The sequence below is a fragment of the Centruroides sculpturatus genome, unplaced genomic scaffold, assembly GCF_000671375.1.
Source record: "Centruroides sculpturatus isolate CEXI.00-Female unplaced genomic scaffold, Cexi_2.0 scaffold6, whole genome shotgun sequence".
Classification (NCBI taxonomy): Eukaryota; Metazoa; Arthropoda; class Arachnida; order Scorpiones; family Buthidae; genus Centruroides; species Centruroides sculpturatus.
Window position 1 is genome coordinate 1,481,841 of NW_019384869.1, and position 22,499 is coordinate 1,504,339.

At 44.8% G+C, this 22,499-nt stretch overlaps 1 protein-coding gene across 2 annotated transcripts in view; it reads left to right on the forward strand.

The window, feature by feature from the left end:
• The first annotated feature begins 276 nt into the window (after positions 1-276).
• LOC111630816 (sodium channel protein para-like) overlaps positions 277-22,499 on the forward strand; it is an 82,552-nt gene continuing 60,329 nt past the window's right edge. The window contains exons 1-4 of one of the 2 annotated variants that reach the window (XM_023374973.1): positions 277-548; positions 2,854-3,247; positions 6,118-6,323; positions 12,170-12,298. In XM_023374973.1, coding sequence (XP_023230741.1) covers positions 2,939-3,247; positions 6,118-6,323; positions 12,170-12,298 — 644 coding nt within the window. In that variant the 5' untranslated portion in view covers positions 277-548; positions 2,854-2,938. The remainder of the gene's footprint in view (positions 549-2,853; positions 3,248-6,117; positions 6,324-12,169; positions 12,299-22,499) is intronic. The other variant, XM_023374974.1, reaches the window with a different exon arrangement.

The window sequence follows — 22,499 nt, forward strand, 5'->3', positions numbered from 1 at the left end:
CACTTCGTCTTCCGTTCGGACTTCCGTCGGAGGAGGAGGAGGAGGAGGAAAAATCCGGAATCGTCCGTTTCGAGTCGGTGGCCCGGCGAAAGGAAAGGTGCGAACGGACGGCGGCGAAAATGCCCGATGGAAAAATGACTTTCCATCGGGCATCTTCGCCGGTTTCCGGAAGAAGAAGGAAGAAGGGTCCGGGACCGACACGGAAGGGACAGAAGCCGGCGGCGGAGGGGAACGGACGAACGGCGGTCGGGGGGGAAGGGCGGCGGCGGAGGAATATGGTGGGAAAAATCGATGGCGGGGTCTTCGGCGTTTTCTGGTTGCCGTGGTAACCGGGTATTCCGTCGGCCGGCCGAGGCGGCCGGAGAGCGAGGCTGCGCTAGCTCCGACGCCAAACCAATGATAGAGCGACCCGCCTAGAGTGCCGGATAAAACCTTCGGTCAAAGATGGCGGATCTGGTCTGACCGATTTTTTCGCCGTTTTCGTCGCAAATAAACAGTTTCCGTCGCCTCGGATAATGACGTCGTAATCTTTAGATCCGCGGAACAAGGTGAGCGTCTCTTCCCTCTTACCCTGCTTGGCCGGTCCCTCCTCCCTCGGCGCCCCCAGTCTCTTCCCTCCGCCGCTCCTCGCCTCTCTCCCCCGCTACGCTCGTTTACCCTTCCGTCCCCGGACGGTGGCCACCGGTCTAACTACTTCCTTTCTTCCCTCGGGCCGGGCCGCGGGCTCCCAGGGGGCTTGGCCGGCCGGGGGCCGGGATTGGGGGCTAAAAATAGCCGTCAAAATGGCGAACGGTCGGCACGCGCGCCGACGCCAAACGTCTTTTCCGTCGGCACCGGCGACCGCCCTTCCCGTCGGGCCCACCCACCCGCCCGCCGAAAACGGCGGGCTTCCGAAACGCTCTCCGACGAAATTTGCGGAGCGGCGAAGGACGCGCGGTCGTCGGCCCGGCGCGACCTTCGTCTTTTGGACGTCTTCCAAAGGCCGAGAGTCGGCGCCGCGGGGCGACGACCTCGGGCCGCCGGTCTCGCTCCGGCTGCGGAAGGGGACGTCGGCGGCCCGCTTTCCGTGTCCGCCTCCGCGGACGACGACAGAACCGCGTCCGCCGGCCAACGCCGACCGACGGAGAATCCTCCGCTCATCGATTTTCCGGAAAAGAGCTCTTTTCCGGCCGTCCGGCCTCCGACGGACTTCCGGTTGGAAAGGGGACGCCGGAGGGCGGATTCCCGGTCTTTCGGGCCGAATGCTCGGAGCCCGAAGGGTGGCCATTCCCCACCACCGGAGCGACGACTGGGAAAAGGGCGGCGGCGTCCATCCCCGCGTCCGTCCGCTCCCGATCGATCGATGGCAAAATAAACCCGGAGCGTCGTCCCGACGAAAGGATGCGTCCGCGCGCGGCGCCGGCTTTTCGGACGGAATCGAGTCTTTCGGCGCGCGCGCGGGAAGCGGACCCGGAACTTCCGGTGGAATCGACGCCCTCCCGCGGCGCGCCCCGAAAGACGGGAGACGAAGCGGCCGGACCCGGGCGGGCGGGGTCGGGAGCGGCGGAGCGCGTCCGACCGGGTTCAATCTGGCTAATGGACGTCCCCCGAGAGGCGTCGGAAGCGCCCCGCCCGCGCCTTCGGCTTCCGGGAAACGGCGGTCCCCGGAGACCGGCGGCCGGTTGGGCCGGGGCGTCGGGGGACACGCCCCGCCACCCGGCGAAGGAAGAGGGCGCGAGTAAGAAGGGCCCCGCGTCCCCGATCCTATTAATTAAATGAAGGAGGAAGAGACTGGTCGGATTACAAAGTGTATTGTTGGTCCGCCCGGCCGGGAAAAAGTCGGTCGACGGTTGCGGAACCGAAAGTATCCAAAATTTGAAAATGTCGGAATAATTATTAAGAGGCGCCGGTTGCCGCCCGGGATAAAACAAAGACGTAATTAAGTCCGGCGTTTATCTCCCCCTCGAAACCGAATAGCATCCGCAGACCTTCCGGCAAAATTTGGCAACTTTTCCACAGTTGAGCCGGAAAGATGGCCGAGGTGCGGGGTGACGTGTAACAGAATTTCAATTGTGCAATTATAAATGTATCACTTTGACGGGTATTCTTTGGTAGGGACGAAAGACCGCCGTTAATTAGGATTACGGCCGCGTTTAAGTACTTTTACTTCCTTTTACTTCCTTACTACCCACGTCGGTCGCAGCCTTTCCGTCGTCTCCGTACGAAAAGCCGGGGATATTTATTTCCCCGCGGTGTCGGAAGGGACGACACTTTTACGGCTCGTCCAACGAAAACTCGCGTTTTAAATTTGTTCACGTTTTAGGGCTTTTCCCGGTAAACGTTGAGCCGGCGGATTACCGAGAGGAAGTTCGGACGTCTCCGGTTACTTTCTGCCTCTTTTTTGCCACCTTCCGTCGCGTTGCTCCGGACGATCCACCCCTTTTTTCTTTCTCTCGCCGCTTTTCTCCCCTCGTTCCCTGCAGGAATATTCCTCCCCGCCCGACGCCAATTGTATTTTTAGCCGCCGGTGCGTAATTTCCCGGGCGAAAGACGGCCCTTTTCTTCTCCTACCTATTTGGGCGCCGCGCGCTTTCTCTAGGTCCATTCCACCTTTATCGGGCGTCGTTCGCCGGGGCTTCCCGCGGTTACAGACTTCGGGCCTGCGGAAAGAGGAAAGGAAAAGGATCGTCCCTGCCCGTTGGTCTAGGGATCCCTCCGACGTCACCCGGCAGCGGCGGTGTACTTCCGGAATGTCCTCGGTTCCGGCGGACCAAATTTCGGTGGGCGATTCCTCTCCGTCCATCCCGGTTGTCGGCGTGTTTCGGGCCCGAAAATGACGCAAACAGCTAATTGGTGTGTTTTTTTCTCGGACAGATCGGAATGGCCGGCGGCCGTCGGTCCACCTCGCGGTAGAAGAGGCAGCGAGCCGACAGACAGCCAGACGGACGCGGGAGCGGAAATGTCTTCGGACGAGCAGTCGGAGGACGAGGCGATACCGTCGTTCCGTCCCTTCACCAGGGAGTCGCTGGCGGCCATCGAGGCCCGCATCGCCGAGGCCGAAGCGCGCAAGAAGGAGCAGGCCCAGAAGAAGGAGGAGGGCGGCTCCGTCGACGACGAACACTACGGCACCTACCAGCCGGAAGTGACGGAGCCCAATCCCGTGCTGGAGGCCGGCCTACCCCTCCCCAAGCAGTACGAGCGAGAGTTTCCTCCCGAGCTACTGGCTGTCCCCATCGAGGACCTCGACAAGTTCTACGAGAACCAAAGGGTGAGTACCGCTGCCCCCACGTCCTAACCGCCCGCTCCGGTCCCTAACCACTTTTCCGGTCGACGTCCGCGCTTCCGGCGGCGGCGGAATCGGGTCGGAGAAAAGATCCGCTCTTTCCGGTCTACGGCAAGAAAGCCCGGCCGTCCCCCGGGCCGGCGGGGAAGCCGAGAAAAGCACGCGCCGCGCTGCCGCCCTCTCCGATGGCGTAATAGAATTAAAATGGGAAAGAAACGGGACGGCGCGCGGTCGAAGATAAATCGATCCGCCTCCCGGGACGACCGGTCGATGGGCAAAACTCGTACCGGAAGTCCGAGTTTAAAATCGGACGTCATTCCGGGGAGGAAGTGCCGCGAGAGAATTGCGGATTTTGGTCCCACGGGCCTGGATTAATGGAGGCCGCGGAAGAGTTATAAGGCCCGTCCGAATCTCCGCGCTCGACCGGAAATGTGCATTTCTCTGGGCGTACTCGACCCCAGGAACTTCGTTTGGGAAAATCGGATGAAATTAATCTCGACTGTTTGTTTCTCTGTTAAATGAATAAAAAGCCACATTTAACAGGCCGACAACTTTCCTCGCCGGCGCAGGAAAACCTTCGATCCGTCCGACGTTTCCCGGAACCGATCGACGGGTTTGGAAAAAGGCCGGCCCCGGGCACCCCCGTAAGTAAAAGTACTTTTCCCGGATAAAAGCCACCGGGACTCGGGCCTGCCTCCCGTCTAGGAGCCGTTCGGGTCTGGCAGGCGCCGGAAGCGGAAGGAATATATCGGGGGTTACGCTATTTATGGGAAAATCCCGCCCGGGACGTCGGAGCCCGTTTTATTTCCCAAGTATTGCCGGGATATTTTCCATCCGGCACCCGTAATTTCGGGTATTTTCCTCCCTGCGGTAGTTCCCTTTCCGGCTGCCGACGGTTTTCCGGGCCACCTCCTTCCGGTCCGGTTGTTTACTCTTTAGCTAAGCCCAGGGCGGCCGGAAGTACGAAAGACGACGGGCTTCTTCCGGCCGTTCTTGCCGTCCCCTTTAATCGTTTATCGATCGGCGCCCGTTTTTCTTCTTAATAGCAATTTTAACCGTTTCCGCCCGTCGATCCGCTTAATCGAACGACCGTCGAAAGGAATTAACCCCTTTTCTTCCGGCGGCCGGCCGAATATCGACGGGTGTTCCTTACTTTCGGTAGGGAAAAATGTAAAGGCCCAAGAAGATGCCACTGTCTGTCTACGGGCGAGAGACGGCGTCCGAATGGCGCGCCTGTAAATTATTGTTTCCTATCGGCCAGAAACGGAAACAATTCCGGTCGTCGACGGACTTTAAAAAAGACGGCGCCTTAAAAAGGAGGAGGCGGCCTGATGGGAAAAGTTACCGGTTCCGTCTTAATCGGTAGACGGACGACTCTCTCTTAACCGGACTGAACCGGAGACGGGACTTTCCTCCGGAAACCGCCCCTAATTAGGCGTGGGACGGACCGAGTGGCCCAAGGTTCGGGCGCCGTTTTCTGTTTTTGCTCCGTACGTTCAGAGTGTCGACGTTCGACCCGTAGGCCGGGCGGGAGAAGGGCCCGGAAAACCCTTTATTTCCACCCTCCCGTAACTAACGGTAGATTCGAAGAGGCGCATCTTCTTTTCCAATTACGCTTAACTTTTAACAACGGCAAAGTTTTACGGACTCCGAGGCGGGTTGTGGGCCACCGCGTAATCCGTTAAAAGTCTATTAAATGTCTCGGGGGCCCACCGCGCCGCCGTCCGAAGCTGGCTTTATTTTTATTTCATTTAATTAATTAAGGGAAGGGCGCTGCGAAATTCGATTATTGGCCATCGTCCCCTTTCCCCTTACAACTGTTTCGCACTACGACCGACCGATTAGTAATAGAAGCATTCACATCGGCTGTTATAAATTCTCCCAAGAAGTCTAAATATTCCCATCTTTTTTCGTTACGTCCGTAATGATTTTAATATAGTAGAGCGTCGTTTATTCGAATCAATTGGGGACTGGAGTTCGGATAACCGATTATGTACGAAAAAATACATTAACCTATTCCGTGTTGAAATTTTTCTTTCTTGCCTGTCGCTTGGCGTTGAATTTTCGTCCATGTTTAGCCTAACGTAAACTTTTTAAAATAATAATCGTGGCTATTGTATCGTTAAAAATTATTTCTTTATTTTTTACAAACAAAATAAATATATTGAAAAATATAAAAACAAAAAAATGATACTTTACAAGTTAATGTAGTATCGAAAACGTTCGATTTAGCGTGACACAGTCCTGAGAAAAACACCACAGAAAAGTGCCGGTGCTGCCAGCTAAAAACACGCATCAACAAAAATATATTGGAGTAGCCCAAGATATAGCCAAAGATTGCAGCGCCACAGCACTGGCGAAAATTTAAATTTGACGACTGGAATTTTTTCGGATAAACGACTGTATATATAATAAAGTCATATCTGTTCCCATATATAATTTAAGCAGTTATGAAAGAAATAAGGTACAAGGAACAATTTTAATAAATTACAAGTATATATAGAGTTATGTTTTATCGATTGGATAGTTTTCATACATATGTTATACAAAGTGTGATTGGTTGTAGTTTCCGAGCTCTCATTAGCTGTAGCTCATCGACTGTTCCGACTCGACTACAAATATTTAACTTTTTAAATCTTTCCGACTGCCGTTGTCGTGGCCACGCGACTCGGAGTCGGTCGTAGCGCGAAACGGCCCTTAAGCGGCACCCTGTTTAAAAGACGGGCGACGGAATTCTCCTTTACCGACCCGGTCTGGAGCTTCTCTTCTTCCGTCGTGCCCCGGACCCACCGGTGGGAAATTGGGCGGAATCGAGAAGGAAAAGCGGAGTAACGGCGGGTCGCTGTCTTTTTCAGACGTTCGTGGTGATAAGTAAGGGCAAAGACATCTTCCGGTTCAGCGCCACCAAAGCCATGTGGATCCTGGGTCCCTTCAATCCCATCCGTCGGGCGGCCATCGGCGTCCTGGTTCATCCTGCCTTCAGCTTCTTGGTCATCGTCACTATTCTGGTCAACTGCGTCCTCATGACGCAAACCGACGTCAAGTACGAAAAGGAACTGGAGTGAGTCTCTCTCTTCTTTCTAATTTTCATTCAATTTCCATCCGTTCTTGGTCCTTTTATCTCGGCAAATGGCCCGGAATAAACGCGCGCCATTCTTCCGTAAATATTTTCGGCGCAAATAAAGGGAAAGGCTGGAAACGGCGGTTTTCCTGCCTTACCCGGTACGAAAAATTTTACCAGGTAAACTTTAACTGGCAAATACAAATATCGGCCCGGTTCGGTGCCCCGGTTGCGTAACTTTCCCGGCCGTTAAGAGCCGTTATTTAAAAAAATAACTTTTATATTATTAATTAATCAGAAATAAAATTCCGCGTGGCGCCATCCTTCGGCAGATTTTCTTATTTTTAATCGTTATCAAATGGCAAAAGGCTTAATTTCCGGGATAGGGACGAGTTTTATAGAAAAAACACGGTAAATGCTAATAACCGGTAACATCTTAACCGTGCAAATTTCAGAAAATTTTCACAGGTGGCACGACGAAACCGATTTGGACGTGCCCGAATATAACTTTTAATTTGTCGGTCTTTCCTCCCGTCGGTTATTTTATACTATTTCTGTGACGCAAAAGGAAGAAGGAAAACCTTAACAATGGCGTAAGTTAACGTAAAAGGAGAAAAAAGTCTAATTATTATCACCCGGGGAATTATTTTATCCGTTTAAAGGCGGAAACTTGACTTTTTAATCAAATCACCCAAGCGGGCTCTAAATAATCGTCCGTTTATTCCCCTCCGCCAAACTTACACGCGTCGTCTTCCCTTTCTCTAAAAATTATTTCCTTCCATTCGTCGGTAATTTTATCGTTTGCGCGGCATTTGGTGGAGACCAATCTAGTATTTACGTGCGGAAAAGAGTCGGAGCACTCGTTGCGTAACGGGTGTTACCGGCAGCAGTTTCTTACCAGTGGTAAGAGAATCTCGGAGTTTCCTTTGCGGGTACGTCGAAATTCTCGTCTTTGCGCTTCCCTCCTTAGGACTCCCAGACGTAACGTCCGCAAATGCACTCAGATGCACGGGATTGTGGCGGAAGACAATATTATTGCCAGGGTCGGGCGGAATGCGCTTTCCATTCGACGCGCCTCGTCCTCCGGCAGAGCCCAATAATTTCGTTCCATACACTCGTGTACCGCACGCTCCGCCCATAGAAATAAGCGCTTTCCGCCCAGGCAGAGATAAGTGGCAGATGGTAAATTATGCCCCCAGTCGGAGTCTTAAGAACCAACGGGGATATTTCCCGATAAATTGGCCTACGCCGACTAATATTCCCAAGATTTAACAGTTTTTATATTTTGGCCTAAAATCCATCTTTTACTGTAATTGCTGAACGTTTTGCGGGGAAATCGGGGAACGTTCCGCTTTTCGGTATTTTCTTTAAAGACTCCGCTTTGTAATTAATTTCCGTCGCCGTTACCGGCCAGTTAGTTAAGCCCGGTACTGGCGGGCGGAAATTACCCTACAATCGCCAGGCGCCGTAAATATAAACCAGCGACTGCCGGTAGTCGAAAATGGCGTCTACCCGGATTAAACTCTTTAAGTTTGCCTTCCATCCTACGGCAAACGAAAAACCTCAAAAACCAATTCGGATAGGAAAAGTATTGTAAATGGTCGAAAGTTAGCCATATCCAATACCGAACCACCATTACTCCATTCCCAATACTTTACGTCTATTTCACTTTAATATTACACAGGTTGCGGCCGTACCAGAAAAAATCGTCGACTGCGGGAAATTTGTCGAAACAATGGCGGATACATTTAACGCGGAGGGTTACCGGCCGAGGTAAATAAACAAATGAAACTATTTTAAAGTATTTATAGCGTGTTTAATACCACTAATTACTTTTAATTAGCGCGGTATCTCCTACCGTACGATCGGACCACGTGGTACCTTTGTCGACGGTAGAAAATGCCGCGGAAGAACAAACCTACCTTAAGATAAGCTATTAGGAAGGCAGATATATGTAAATTCTATGGGCAAATTCTATGGGCGTTTCTTTACAATATTATTCGAAAATGCTTAAATAACGATTATTTTAATAAAATAGGTGATAATTTTAACTGCAAACGCAAAAAAATGAAGTTTAAGCCCATCTCGCCGCGCTAGACGCAGCCACCGCCATTATCGACCGTCCGGAATTGCCGTTGACGTTTTGGGCCGAATACGACGGCCGCCACCTCTCTATTTAAATCGGATTGTAATATAGCGTATTAGTGTACAAATAAAGCTTTTTAGCTGGCCCACCGCCGTAGTTCGAACGCTATCGTCCGGCGTGATCTTTACCACCGCGTCGCTAAACGCCCTCCTATCGGTCTACTTTATGCCGTTCCTCTTTCCTCCGCGGCAAAAGTCGAAAGTTTTCCACATGGTAGGGAGGTTGCGGCCGTAGCCAAGGGCTGACGGTCCAGCGCCGCCATCTGCTAATTCCAGAAGGTGGTAATGGCGGTGGCTACGTCTAGCGCGGCGAGATGGGCTTAAACTTCATTTTTTGCGTTTGCAGTTAAAATTATCACCTATTTTATTAAAATAATCGTTATTTAAGCATTTTCGAATAATATTGTAAAGAAACGGACGGTTTTAATCCAGAAATCATTTAATTATTCAAAGTTTTGGCCAGTGATGCCGAGTGCCCATAGAATTTACATATATCTGCCTTCCTAATAGCTTATCTTAAGGTAGGTTTGTTCTTCCGCGGCATTTTCTACCGTCGACAAAGGTACCACGTGGTCCGATCGTACGGTAGGAGATACCGCGCTAATTAAAAGTAATTAGTGGTATTAAACACGCTATAAATACTTTAAAATAGTTTCATTTGTTTATTTACCTCGGCCGGTAACCCTCCGCGTTAAATGTATCCGCCATTGTTTCGACAAATTTCCCGTCAGCCGATGCGCCACGTTGGCCGAGTCACGTGATGTTGGCAGCGTGCGCCGCGACGATTTTTTCTCGGAGGTAAAACGTAAACCGCGTACGAGTAACGTTGGAAGTTCGGCCGCAACCTCTGTCGTATTCAGTCGGCTTCCACGGCCAAAGTGACGTCATTTCGCCGTCGTCCGTTGCCGCGGTAACGGCGGCCAAACGGAGTAAAAAATCCGCAGATTATAACGGTAAAATTGGCGGGAGACCCGACGCTATAGCCTAATATATTTGTAAAACTTTTCAAAATTGAAAAACGAAATAAAAATATATCCACGCAAATCGTGTAATTACTCGTCCGCCATTACGCGCGTGGCGCCGGTAATGGGAAAAGGGTGACTCGGTCCTCCCGACCCAACCCACAAAAGCAAATAACTTTATAGAACGTGCGGACCGACGTTGGCTGGCTGGGAAATTACGTAGTCTAAGAATTATTCCAGTTTAAAGTTTAGAAATTGTCCGTCGTAACCTTCGCCTTTTGCTTCGTTCGATGATAACGGAACGGCATTCTACCGGATTGGACAAATTTCGATGAATGGCTTTAAGAAATACTTTTAGAAAAGCCAATCCGACGGGAGGTTACGGGCATCCGCCAGCAATTCCAATTATACCCGCGTATAAAATGTAAATGATAACGAAAAAAAGAAACGATTTCATCCAATTATAAGAAATTTCTCTTTGTTTTCAAATTAAACCGGTTATCTGTGGCGCCATCTGTTACCAGATTTTATCTAAAAAATAATAGTCGCTTTTTTTATTATTATAAAAAGGCGCAAACCTTAATTTGGGGGACAGAAACGATTTTTTAAAATTGCCAATGCCAATAACCGGTAAAATTTTTATTAACACAGAAATTTAATAGTACCCACGCGCTATTAATACATACAATATATGTAGAATAACACGCACCCCGTATAAACCCGCCGAGTTTCCGAACTTTTTATTTCTTCGGTTCTTACGGATAATCCTACCGTGAAAAATAAACGTCGGCGCGCGCAGAATTTAGTAGGGCTTTTTTTTTTCTTAAAAATCGGCGGTGGAGAAATTAAAAGCCGGGTCGAGGCCCAAGTTTTAAACGTGAGCCTAGAAGTCTGAGAATGGCGTTTGGAGTTCGAGCGTCGTTCCACCGACTGTCCGAACGTCGTCGTCAAACTTCTAGGTTTACGGGAACGTCCGACGTTGGCGTTTAAAACTTGGGCCGCAACCTTTTTAAGGTAATGGCTACTTAAGCGTCACGCTGGCAAACGTAAATACTGGATAGAAGGGCGTCCCAAATAACAAGTTCCTCTAATAGAACACTTTGTCCTAAATTACGGTGCTAAAATATTCCAGTTTGAGACCGAAGCCGCTAGTACTTACGGCGCCGTTGGTAATATTAGAATCTATTCTTTATCGACCTTATATTCGATATCTCCAATACTTTTTAGTATTCGACCGTTGGCTTATCGGCCACCGCTACAATTTAGCGTCTGGTTTTATATCTATAAGTGGCGGGAGCGTAGCGCGCGCTTCTTTCGGCTCCCTCTACGGAAACAAATTGGAAACATTAGTGCCAAACGTACGTAATATTTTCGTGGTAAAGAGACATTTAATTTTACTTTTCCACATTGTTACGTATCGGAATCGTGGCGAATCCGACCTTCCGAGATTTCTGTAAATCTCCCCCAACCCAAAACGGTAAAAAATTTCCACGGATGCGTCTATTTCGTTTAATACCTGGAAACGGGTTTCTTAACTTTCCGGCCCGCGGGCGCTAAGACGACTTCCGTTAGCCAAGCCCGCCACGGAGCGGCCGGGTGGTCAGGTATGGGAGCGGTGCCAAATTTAACAATCCGAAATTTGTGGATACGCCGGGTCCCCCGGAGCCGTCTTCTCGGAACCAAGTAGCGATTAAGGCCCGGGGCTCGTATTGGCGAAGCGTATCGAAAAAAGTCTGGTAACTACTACGGTAAGTCGAGGTACCGGTGGTCGAGTATTTGCTTCTATACGTAAATAATCGATTTCTTTTAAACTTTTGTTATCGAACGACGAAAAAATTGATAGAATATGGTCCGAAAAATCATATTCGTTATAATTTAACGCCAAAAAACTATTAGTTTGTCCATTGATTTCAAACTTGTCGAATATTTCTATTAATATAACTACCGGTGTCAATTTTGGGTAGATTTCGTTCCCATTATATATATAAATAATGTAAAAGTAACCAATTCCTATGTATTTTAGTTGGAAAGAAATAAAATGCTACCTTTGCCCAGACTATAGATTAATTAATTACCACGTCCGAAAGAAACGTCTTTCTATTGTCACCGACGACACACTCTCGTTACCAATTTTTTCTGCCTTTTGCCAATGCGAAATATCAAGTATTGTTAGTTTGTCGATACTGCGACGTATCTTCCAGACGTTTGCGAATTCGGGTGTAAGAAGCCGAACTTGGCACAATAGCTGGAATATAAAAGACGTAGATGCTATTAAATAATGGTGGTTAAAAATAAACACGGTCACGCGTCGTATCTGCGGAAGGATGGGATTTAAGCATTTCACCGGTCTTCGGCATTTCCAATGTTTGACCAAACTACTTTCGAAATTAAGCTTTTTGCCGTTTCGTAATAGTATTATATAAAGTTTTAATAATAAAATGTCGTAACGGATGGCGCCACACACGTTTATTACGGTATTATGTCGTAAGAGCCGGAAAAGTTACGCAAATATTTGGACTTGGATCGACTTACGAGAGCGTAAAGTTTCTATTTGAAACGTCCGATTTATTTTGGCCGAGCCGTCGGGTGTCGCGGGATAGTAACGAAAAATCGGACTGGCTCGAAAGATTCATTTATTCTTCGGCTTCCGGAGGCAAAAAAGCCTCTTCCCGAGGAAGTTTTACCACCGCGAAACGGCATTTTCTTCGCTACCTCAATTACATCCCGGTTTCTTTACAGGAAAGCTTTTACGGCCATCTACACGATAGAATCTTGCATCAAAGCCACGGCCAGAGGATTCATTCTCGAGCAGTTCACTTATTTACGGGATCCCTGGAACTGGTTGGACTTCATCGTCATCTCTCTGGCGTGAGTCTTCCTTTCTCTTCTCGCCACCGCGCTTATTACGGTAAAACGGAAACGTTATTCGGCACCCAACGAAATCCGCCAACCGGAAAAAAGCATCGGGTACCGCGCCATTTCGGTTTACGCGGTGTTTACCGTATTTCTAGTTGTAAAAAGACACCGAGGTCGTCCCGCTCGGTCGCCGCCTCTCGGCCCGGCCGTCCGGTTACGGAACTTTGCCGGTAAAAGTTGTTTAGAAAAAATCTGTCCGCCGGACCCCTATTAGCAAACACCTCGAATCGCAAGCTACAACAAAATTTCTCGTATCGGCGGAGCGGTTCGTAAGTTACCGCATTGTATATAGTGTGGCGATGGCTACCATACCGCGGTGCCTCGTACTTCGAATTTAATTGGTTTCGGGAGGCTGTTCGAACTCCGAATGAGTTTTCTCCGTTAAAAATAACAGAAAGCCACTTCCGTACCCCAAACGATACCCATTTCGACAAACTTAAAACGGTAAATACACGTATTTTAAGGTAAAAATAACAGAATTAAATGCCGACAATAAATTAAAATATAGAAACAATAAATAGTCTACAATTCGTAAATACCGTATAATAAAATAAAAATTGCGGTAAGTTCCTTTTTCGTCTGGATTCCCCTAAGATTTCGTGTCTTCCACACTTTTCTCGGACCCCACGCTTAGCGATTAAAGCGTTTATTAGCCGGAATGGAAAGTTTTTAACGGTGACCTTACTTAACAAAATGCCGCATTTAATTATAACAGTTGAGAAATTCAACGCATCGTTGATAATTTGAGATGTATTTTTTTCGTTTAGAAGCTGGCCTTAAACTTTTTACTTTATATTTTTGTTCGAATAAAATCGACGATAAAAAGCGCATGGGGATATCGCGCTACGCCAGTTTCCGAATGGACGTAACTCCTACAAACGATCAAAAATTCGTAATAGGCACGGGGAAGATGCTCCTAAACTTGCGACGTGTCGCGGTAAAAACAAATTTTTGTTGGCGGTGGACGGAGCCCCTTTCGACAAAAATACGCGCACCGCTCCCACTTCTTCGTACGTCATCGCCGAGATTAATTGTAGTACCTTACGACCGGTTTTTTGCCGGCTTTTTCCAGTTTCTATTCTTAAGACCGGATTCCCGCCGTCGACGAAAACGGTTCGACTCGCATCATCCTGGCAGCCAGTACAGTACAAGCGTATAGAGCAGTTTAAAATGAAATTTTTAGATAGACACTTTACTTAGAAACGAATGGTTTCTCGGTAGAAAATACGATAACGTTTAGAACGGAATGCTCTACCTCGTACGATTATAAGGCAGAATCGCTAATGAAATAAAATATAAGGCCACTTAAAAGTTGATATTTTCTCGCCGTAAACACGCTTCTGGAAATCTTTTCTAGTTTACGATGGCCAAGTTACGTCGGAAGCCATTAACGGGCATTTTTACAATCCTCGGACCCTTCCAATACGACACGTATTACATTTACTTCTAACACTAAAATCCTACACTAAAATCAACGGTCGGCAACCGGTGGTCCGTGGTGAAATTTAAACATCGATCAACCGAAGGTAACCTTCGGTTGATCGATGTTTAAATTTCCGAAGGTAACCTTCGGTTGATCGATGTTTATAATCGTATTACGAAAGTATTACGAAAGAAATGCAAAGGGCTTAGTTGCTTTTTCACTCGTTGGGGTTTTTTATTCGAATCTAAAACCAAAAACGAAGCGACCGTTATCGATAAATAATGAACAATAAGCGATATCGTCGTCCTCGGTGGAAGAGCGCGAAGAATAAACTCGTTTCGAAACAATCGGCTGGCATTAATTTGTTATAATTAAACACGCGAGTTTCGTATTAATATAGTAAAATTGAACTTTCGCCATCATTACCGTACAGATTTTGCGTGGTTTAAAAAAATTCGTGATAATGGTCCGCGGGATTGAAAATTGTGAGGTTGCCGACCGCTGCGCTAAAGAATTTAGGCTGTACGAAATATTTTATCAACTAAAAGAAGCGGTTCACCAGACGAGTTTTGACCGACGACGTCGAATAACGTGTGACTAATATTATTTTCTTTTTTATTTTGTGCGTGGTATAAGTTATAAATAAATATAAACAAACAACACTAACCCGATAACATTAAATCTAAATACCAAAATGATTAGTTTACTGTGTTTTCGTTACTTCTTACTCCCGTTTTTAGGTATTCGGTATTCTGCCGAATACCGAATAGTAACCGAATATTCGTTACATCACTATTAATTATGCGTCAGCGATGGTCTAGGACCCATTCGTTTGTGGGTGGCGGCGGAAGAAACAAAGACGACGAGTATATAAGAAAAACCGTATATTTTAGCTTAAAATAAACTTACAATGTGTACAAAATAGTTTACTTTAGGACAATCGGATGTCCCGGGCGTCGATACGGTTCTTTGATCGTCGATCGAAGGTGGTCTCGGGGCAGTGGCGTTGACCAGTCCGTAATACTACGTTCGCACACAATCCACGACTCACTTCGATCTGGATTTACCTACAATCTGGATTGTGACTAGTGATGCCACGAATATTCGGCTACTATTCGGTATTCGGCCTATTCGGCTACTTTTTTTAATATTCGGTATTCGGCCGAATAGTATGCAACATTCGGCCGAATACCGAATACCAAATCATGAAAAAAAACCGCACATATTACTCAAAAACGTATTTATTTTAATCATAAATTATTACATTTAATACTTAAAATCTATCAGTGGTAAGTTGTAATGAATGAAAACAATTTTTTCAGCATTTGTTGATAGCAAACGATTGCGCTTTTCCTCATAAACTATACCTGCTTCTGAAAATAGCTTCTCACTATATACACTACTGCCGGGAGACGATAGATAAATCTTAGCGAATTCTGTCAGGCTTGGATACTGTTTTGCGTTTGCTGACCACCGCTTGTAAAGGTCTGCCGTCCGATCTAGGCGAACAGTTTTCATATAAAGTGATACAGTGATATTTTTTAGTAATAATTAGTAACGCAATTTGATGTAACAATGAACAAATAATGCATGTTGTGACATGATCTACTCGCAAATAAAACAAATGTGCCCGCAGTGTCGCTACCGCACCCACCGCAATGTATCAGGTCGTAATATATCACCCGCGAAATGTACACATATTTTGCCGAACATTCGGCTGCCGAATATTCGGCGCTTCGGCCAAGAGCGTAGCCGAATGTTCGGTATTCGGTATTCGGCAAAATCACTATTCGTGGCATCACTAATTGTGACTGTCGCTAGTCGAACGTCGTGCCGTTCGCGCAGGCAGGCCGCTCGAGAAGAACCTGGCTATTACACGCGATGATAAAACTGACGTAACTACGCGGTAAGTGGCAAACACCAACAAACAAAATAAAAGTTTTGGTTAGAAATAAATACTTTTTCTTGCCATACATCTAATAATAGACAGATGTGGTCGTCTCTCCGGGTGTCTTTTTTATTTCTCTGTCGATAGCCCGACGCGTGTTCCGCAGCCATCTTGTATTTTCTCGCGCGCGTGGGATTGTGGGATCTCTCTTATGACTGGATCTAGTTTCGAGAACTCTCTCCAGTCGAGATTGAAACGGTCGAGAGCGTTGGCACCGCGGAACAGTCTCCGACCTTAGCCACAATCTAGATGGAAATGCTCGGTGCGAACGGGGTATTACGGAAACACGGTTGTTCTACGGTCAAATGTGACGGCACGCCACTGCTACCTTCGTAGTTTTAAACATCTCAATAAAATTTTTAAAAAATGTTATCGATTCTTCATACTTCTGTACCGTATTCGTACTTAGAACAAAAAGTGGATGCCTCGATGTTACTAATTTAAGCCATTTTTCAACGGCATCGATAAACCGAGCGGTTGTTAAATATTCTGGTTTATTAACTTGTGAAAAAAATCTTAATTCACCGCTTGTGTCACGACTGATGACAAATGTATCTGTTTTCACTTTCATTTTTTGAAAATGTGATGGCAACGAGTTAATTTAGGGGCTAGTTTGAAATTTAAGTTTTGCCGTCGATCTAGCAATTCGTTTATACGCTGCGACGATATTATATCGGTCGATATTTTTATAATTTTACTTGTTATTTGCATACTTTTTATATTTTTAAATAAATGTGGTACATCCGCCAGCGGATAAATCTTTTTATCCGAATTTAAAGGATGTTTTATGGAGTTTACTATTTCGCCGCCATGTTCCCTTATTTCCGTTAATGCTTTGTCGGACGATCCCGTGTCTGATGTAACGCTAACAAGCATTTAAACCTAATTGTCCGACGCCAGTAATTATTTCAAAGAATATATTTTCGTATAAACTTCCGTCTACGGAGTTACCCGCGAAATAGTAAACTACGACTCGTTTCCATCGCCATCCCCTCTAGCGTAATCGCAAATACGCGAGTCGCGGTCCGGAATGTCCGGGTAAAGCGACATCACCAATACAGTATATGTGTCACAGTGGCGTGCCGTGACATTTGATGATAGGGGAGCTGTGTTTCTATAAGAAGCCGATTTCCAGGGGCAATCGGTTAAGTCTTTCTTTAAATGTATTTTTAATAGATTATTTATCTGACGTACAGTACTTAATAAATAAACGAGTTCGATATACAGTAATTAGAATATATGGAATATACAGTGGTACCTCAGGATACGAAATTAATCCGTTCCGAAACTGAGATCGTATCATGAAAATGTCGTAAGGTGGATCATCTTTTCCCATACGATTACATGTAAAACCCAATAATTCGTTCCAACGCGAAAATCATACTCAAATTAAAGCCAAGTAATACATTAAAAAAATAACTGTAGTAAGGAAAACAAATGAAAAATGCGAACTAATGTAACGTCGTATGGTGAGTTTTTGTTCGTATCGTGGAGCAAAAATATGTTCGAATTTCATGTCGTATCCTGAAAATTTCGTATGCTGGGGCGTTCGTAACCTGAGGTACCACTGTATATTAGATCTAATATGGAATATATTGGATCTAATAACATATTCCATACGCCCTCTAAATGCCAATTCTCGCTTTGATAAAAACATAACATCTATTAATTTGAATATATCTATTAGCCGTAACTATCTCGTTATAATTTTCAATATTTCTTTTATACTAGCTGCGACGACTCGCTTCGCTGGGTTTTTATTTCTACGTAATATAGTTTTTTTTTTATATATATAAAAGACTTTTTTTAAGTAATCTAGAATCTAGCTGCGAGGACCCGCTTCGCTGGGCAAAAAGTAACGATAGTGAAGATTAAGATAATTACATTATAGCCAATCTTATCCGTTTTTACAGAATGCAAGAATTAAGTCCCCCGTTTCCAGACTAATTAGACACCTGGTCCCGATTCCATTTCTGAAAGTCTCCTGTTTACGTCCAGTCAAACGAACTATTTTCAACGTTTCTGGAACGTTTACAATCGTTCTATAATCGAACCGATACGCGATAACAAATTCGAATGTAAAAAGGTTCGAACATTTGGTTAAAAAATCGAAATATATAAAAACATTTATATTGTTAACAATGCCTGAAATGTTATAATTTAATACACCTAAGTACTTAATGAAGACTAATCGTAACAAAAAATCGCATGTGAAATAGTACAGTAGAAGCCGTTCTTCCGGTTAAGACTTAATCTTCCCCCTCTCCTCCCGCGGGGGAATTTCTCAAAATCCCTTCTTAGTGTGCGTTTTCATGACGTACCCTAACTGTGTACCAAATTTCACCACTTTAGGTTACTTCGTACTCGAATATTCGTAGTCGTACCCGGTTACTTTGTACTCGAATATTTGTAGTCTCGGGGAAAAAGTGGAAAGACAAATTTTTATGACAAACGGATACGTAAATCGTAAATTTAAGGAAAATAAATTCTACAGCTTTTGCCGTACCTGGCGCGTTCATTCGTTAAATTTAGTCGTAAATGACGCTACCAAAGTAACGGTTAATTTTTTAACATTATACGAGAATTGTACACGTTTTTTTTCTACGTCCCCTTAAAGACGGGACGTACGAAATCGTAATATCGCCGGTGTAACGTCGAAATCCGCCAGTAATATAAAATCGGAGAGCGGAATAAATATATCGAATATTTTAACGGATATTTTTTTAAACTCCCGTCGACTATACAGAAAACTATGGTAAAAACGTACCGGTAAATTCTCATCGGTGGGGTTAAGTTATAAATGTACTGGCGATTGGCGTAATCGGGCCAGGGCGGCTAACGGCCCGGATAGAATCGGATGCGTTATACGCGTAGCTTCTACCCCGGGTCCCGGGCTTCCGCCGGCCAAACCGGGCCGGGTCGGTGCTCCGTAAAGCGCGTGCGCCAATCCGGCTTTTCGGATGCCGACGATACGGCGTTTCCACTCCGCCACTAATATTCGAATATACGATAGCCACCTTATCTTTTTTTTCACGCGTAGTATAGAAATTTGTAATAAGATACGTAACGCGGTTATAATAAAATAATGCGCCATTATTTTCGTATAATTAAAATGAATACGTATTTATTATTTAGAAAATACCAGGGAAGCGGCGCATCCACCGCGCCGCTATCACGCGTTTTTGAAGGAATTATTGCCATTTCGTCTAACGGAATGACGCCAATAATTTCGCTTTAACCTTTACAAATTGGACCACTTCCGTTAAGACGAAAATTTTCAATTTTCTAATCGATCGAAGGTAATGGAATGTTTTGTTTTAATAACTGCTCGTATCGGCGAGAAAACCTTCGTTTCCAAGCTTTTCCAATAGTTTTCTTTGACCGTTTCTTTTCGTGCCAGATATTTGGTCATTGTTAAGAATTAATGATAAGAACCGATACGATTCGTTATCTTCTTTATCCTTTTCCAAAATTTCCATTCTATGTTTGGCTCTTCCGATAGTGTTTACGCGTTTAACATTTTTTCCACGCCATCTTCTATATAGTTGTTTATATTTTTTTGAAATTCTCTCGTAATCTTATACATTGATAACGGTGATAATGACAATAATAAGGGCGGAACCCAAACGGTTAGGAGTCGAAAGTCGAAATTTGGTACGTGGCCAGCATGTACGTTATGGCCTGAATTTTCATTTTTTGATAAATTTTTTTATATTTCTCATTTTATCATCAGAAGAGGTGTTTATTAACAGATATGTAAATACCAAGTAGCGATTAAGGCCCGGGGCTCGTATTGGCGAAGCGTATCGAAAAAAGTCTGGTAACTACTACGGTAAGTCGAGGTACCGGTGGTCGAGTATTTGCTTCTATACGTAAATAATCGATTTCTTTTAAACTTTTGTTATCGAACGACGAAAAAATTGATAGAATATGGTCCGAAAAATCATATTCGTTATAATTTAACGCCAAAAAACTATTAGTTTGTCCATTGATTTCAAACTTGTCGAATATTTCTATTAATATAACTACCGGTGTCAATTTTGGGTAGATTTCGTTCCCATTATATATATAAATAATGTAAAAGTAACCAATTCCTATGTATTTTAGTTGGAAAGAAATAAAATGCTACCTTTGCCCAGACTATAGATTAATTAATTACCACGTCCGAAAGANATGTGCATTTTGTATATGGTTTTGATGTGTATCAATATCAAATGGAAATTTTTTATATATAAAATTATCTATTTATATATATATATAAGTCTCATATGTATATTAACTATAAAAATGTTAAACAAATTGATAAATTTATAAAGCACAATGTAGAAAATACAAATTTCTAACATTTACAAAAAAGATTCCCTCAGGCCTGAAGGGACTCGTAAGTCCCAAACATATTTTGATCTCATACAGCTTGCAAACCATTAATTCTACAATCGTAATACATTAAAATCAAACTACACATATCTAGAATACATATTATAAAATACAAAGACATTTAACTTGAAAACAATAAGTAGAATTTGGCAACAAAGAAAGCAATATCAGCTACTACCATTCAAACAACACACGATGTGAAACTTTTTTCAACAAAACTAAAGTAAAAACAGTTTGAAAGTTACTACCCTCTAGAAGAGAAAAAGAACACTTTATACAATGATAAAATGTAAGTCCCAGAAAGCTATAATGCATACACTATGAAATAAAAAATATCAAAGATAGTGGGACTAAAAAGTCCCGTCAGGCAATAAAGGGTTAAGAAGGAATTTTTCGAAATTCCTTCCGCGGGGGGAGAGGGAGAAGATTAAGGCTTATCCTAACTCGGCTTCTGCCGTACTATTTTAGACGCGATTTTTTTATTTTTAACCGCGCTTTAGTAGGGTACGCCGGGAGAATGCGCCCTAATAAAAAATTTTTGGGAATTCCCTGGCGGGGAAGGGGTAGAAGGATACGAATTAACTCGAAGAACTCGGCTTCCACCGCGCTACTTTAGATGCCATTCTTCGCTTTTATGTGGGAAATCGAACGTATTTTTAGACCCTTCTAAAATTTCTCGACGACATTTAGTGTTCCCTCGCGTATAAAGTTGACGCGGGGAGCGCACGCGCGTAAGTTGTCTTTATTCGAACTGTCGGTCTTAATGTCGGAATTCGCATTTACGAATGAGTCGGAAAGATGCGGCTCGTTTTTCGAATTAAGTAAACCCGGAAAGGGTTAGGAAAACGTTCGTTATTCGTCGCTCGGCCAGTCTTAATTATCGTTATAAGCGGATATCTAAAATTCTCTAATTAGTCTCGGAAGAGGGGGACCAAATTCTCGAAAACGGGTAAGATGGGCTACAATGTAATAATCCTAATCTTGGGTATCGTTGCTTTTTGACCGAGCAACGCCGGGTTCGTCCGCTATTATAAATATATCTTTTGTACTGTACGTTCTTTAGATAATGTACCGTGATGTACAGAAATGTTTCTTCTATAAATGTCGAAGACGTTTCAAAATTTGTTGACGGTGTAACAGTAGCGTGAGTAGTGCGCACTGGAGAAGTAACCTTTGCAGTTTTCATTGTTTTATACCCGTGGAAAGTCTTCCTTTTGGTGGTTTTCTGCCAATGAAAACAAAGTTGGAATGGCATTGTTTTAATTTCTTCTCGTCGACTCTCGCTTTTTCCCACAAAATGAACTTGGCACAAGAATTATTTCGTTAGCCGAAATCTTTCTCTTGGAAAACGCTCGACGATACAGCCTTTTACGCGATACAACTAACCGATAGAACTCGGATAACCCGGGTACCCACATTTGAAAGGCGCGCCATCTGCCAGCGGTAAATGTAAACGGCTAGCGCTAGTCGAAAATGGCGCTGGCCGGGACGAGTCGGTCGTATCGATTAGTTTGTACGTTTGCCGGCCATCTTATCGCGAATAAAAAACCAAGAATTTGAATGAGAAAAGTATTTAGAAACGGTCGGAAGTTAGAAATATCCAATACTTTCGTATCCGAATTACTCCGTTCTCCATACTTTACGCGGGAGTACACGCGTTTGATATTAATAGAGAGGTCGCGGCCGACGTTTTTCGTCGCGAAAACGTGTACGTCGGACGTTCGGCGCCGCCTAGAAGTTTGACAATGGCGTTTGGATAGTCGGTGGAATCGCGCTCGATATTCCAAACGCCATTGTCAAACTTCTAGGCGGCGCCGAACGTCCGACGTACACGTTTTCGCGACGAAAACGTCGGCCGCAACCTCTCTAATATTTAAATCGGCGCCTAAACGAAATATATTAACGCCGTTGTTCCAACGCTATCGTCCGTTTCCTCGCGCCCGTACCATTTCTTCTCCGCGGTTTTCGACGGACGGGGCCGGCCCTAGCTTTTGCGAGGCCCTTTCTAAAAATAAACTAATAAGTAAAATAATTATCGTTAACTTTTCAAAAATTTATTTTAATTTCAGAAATTTATATCTGTACTAATATTATAAAGAGGTAATGTTTGTAAGTTTGGATGTAGCGAGTAATCTCCGAAACTACTCGTCCGATTTCAAAAATTCTTTCACCGATATTTAGAATGGAACTTCGGGGTGGACGTAGGCCGTATATTATTCCGTTAAACATTCGTATAAATTAAAAGATATCGTCTAGGTTAAGGCTTTTATGTCCAACGGATGGCGCTACGAGTACGATGCCCTAAGTTTGTTTTTCTGTGAAAATGAACTAAAGCGCATCGTCTTCTATCTGTTTATATAAATAAAAATGTAACGTTCGTTTGTTCCTACCGATTCCTTTGAAAT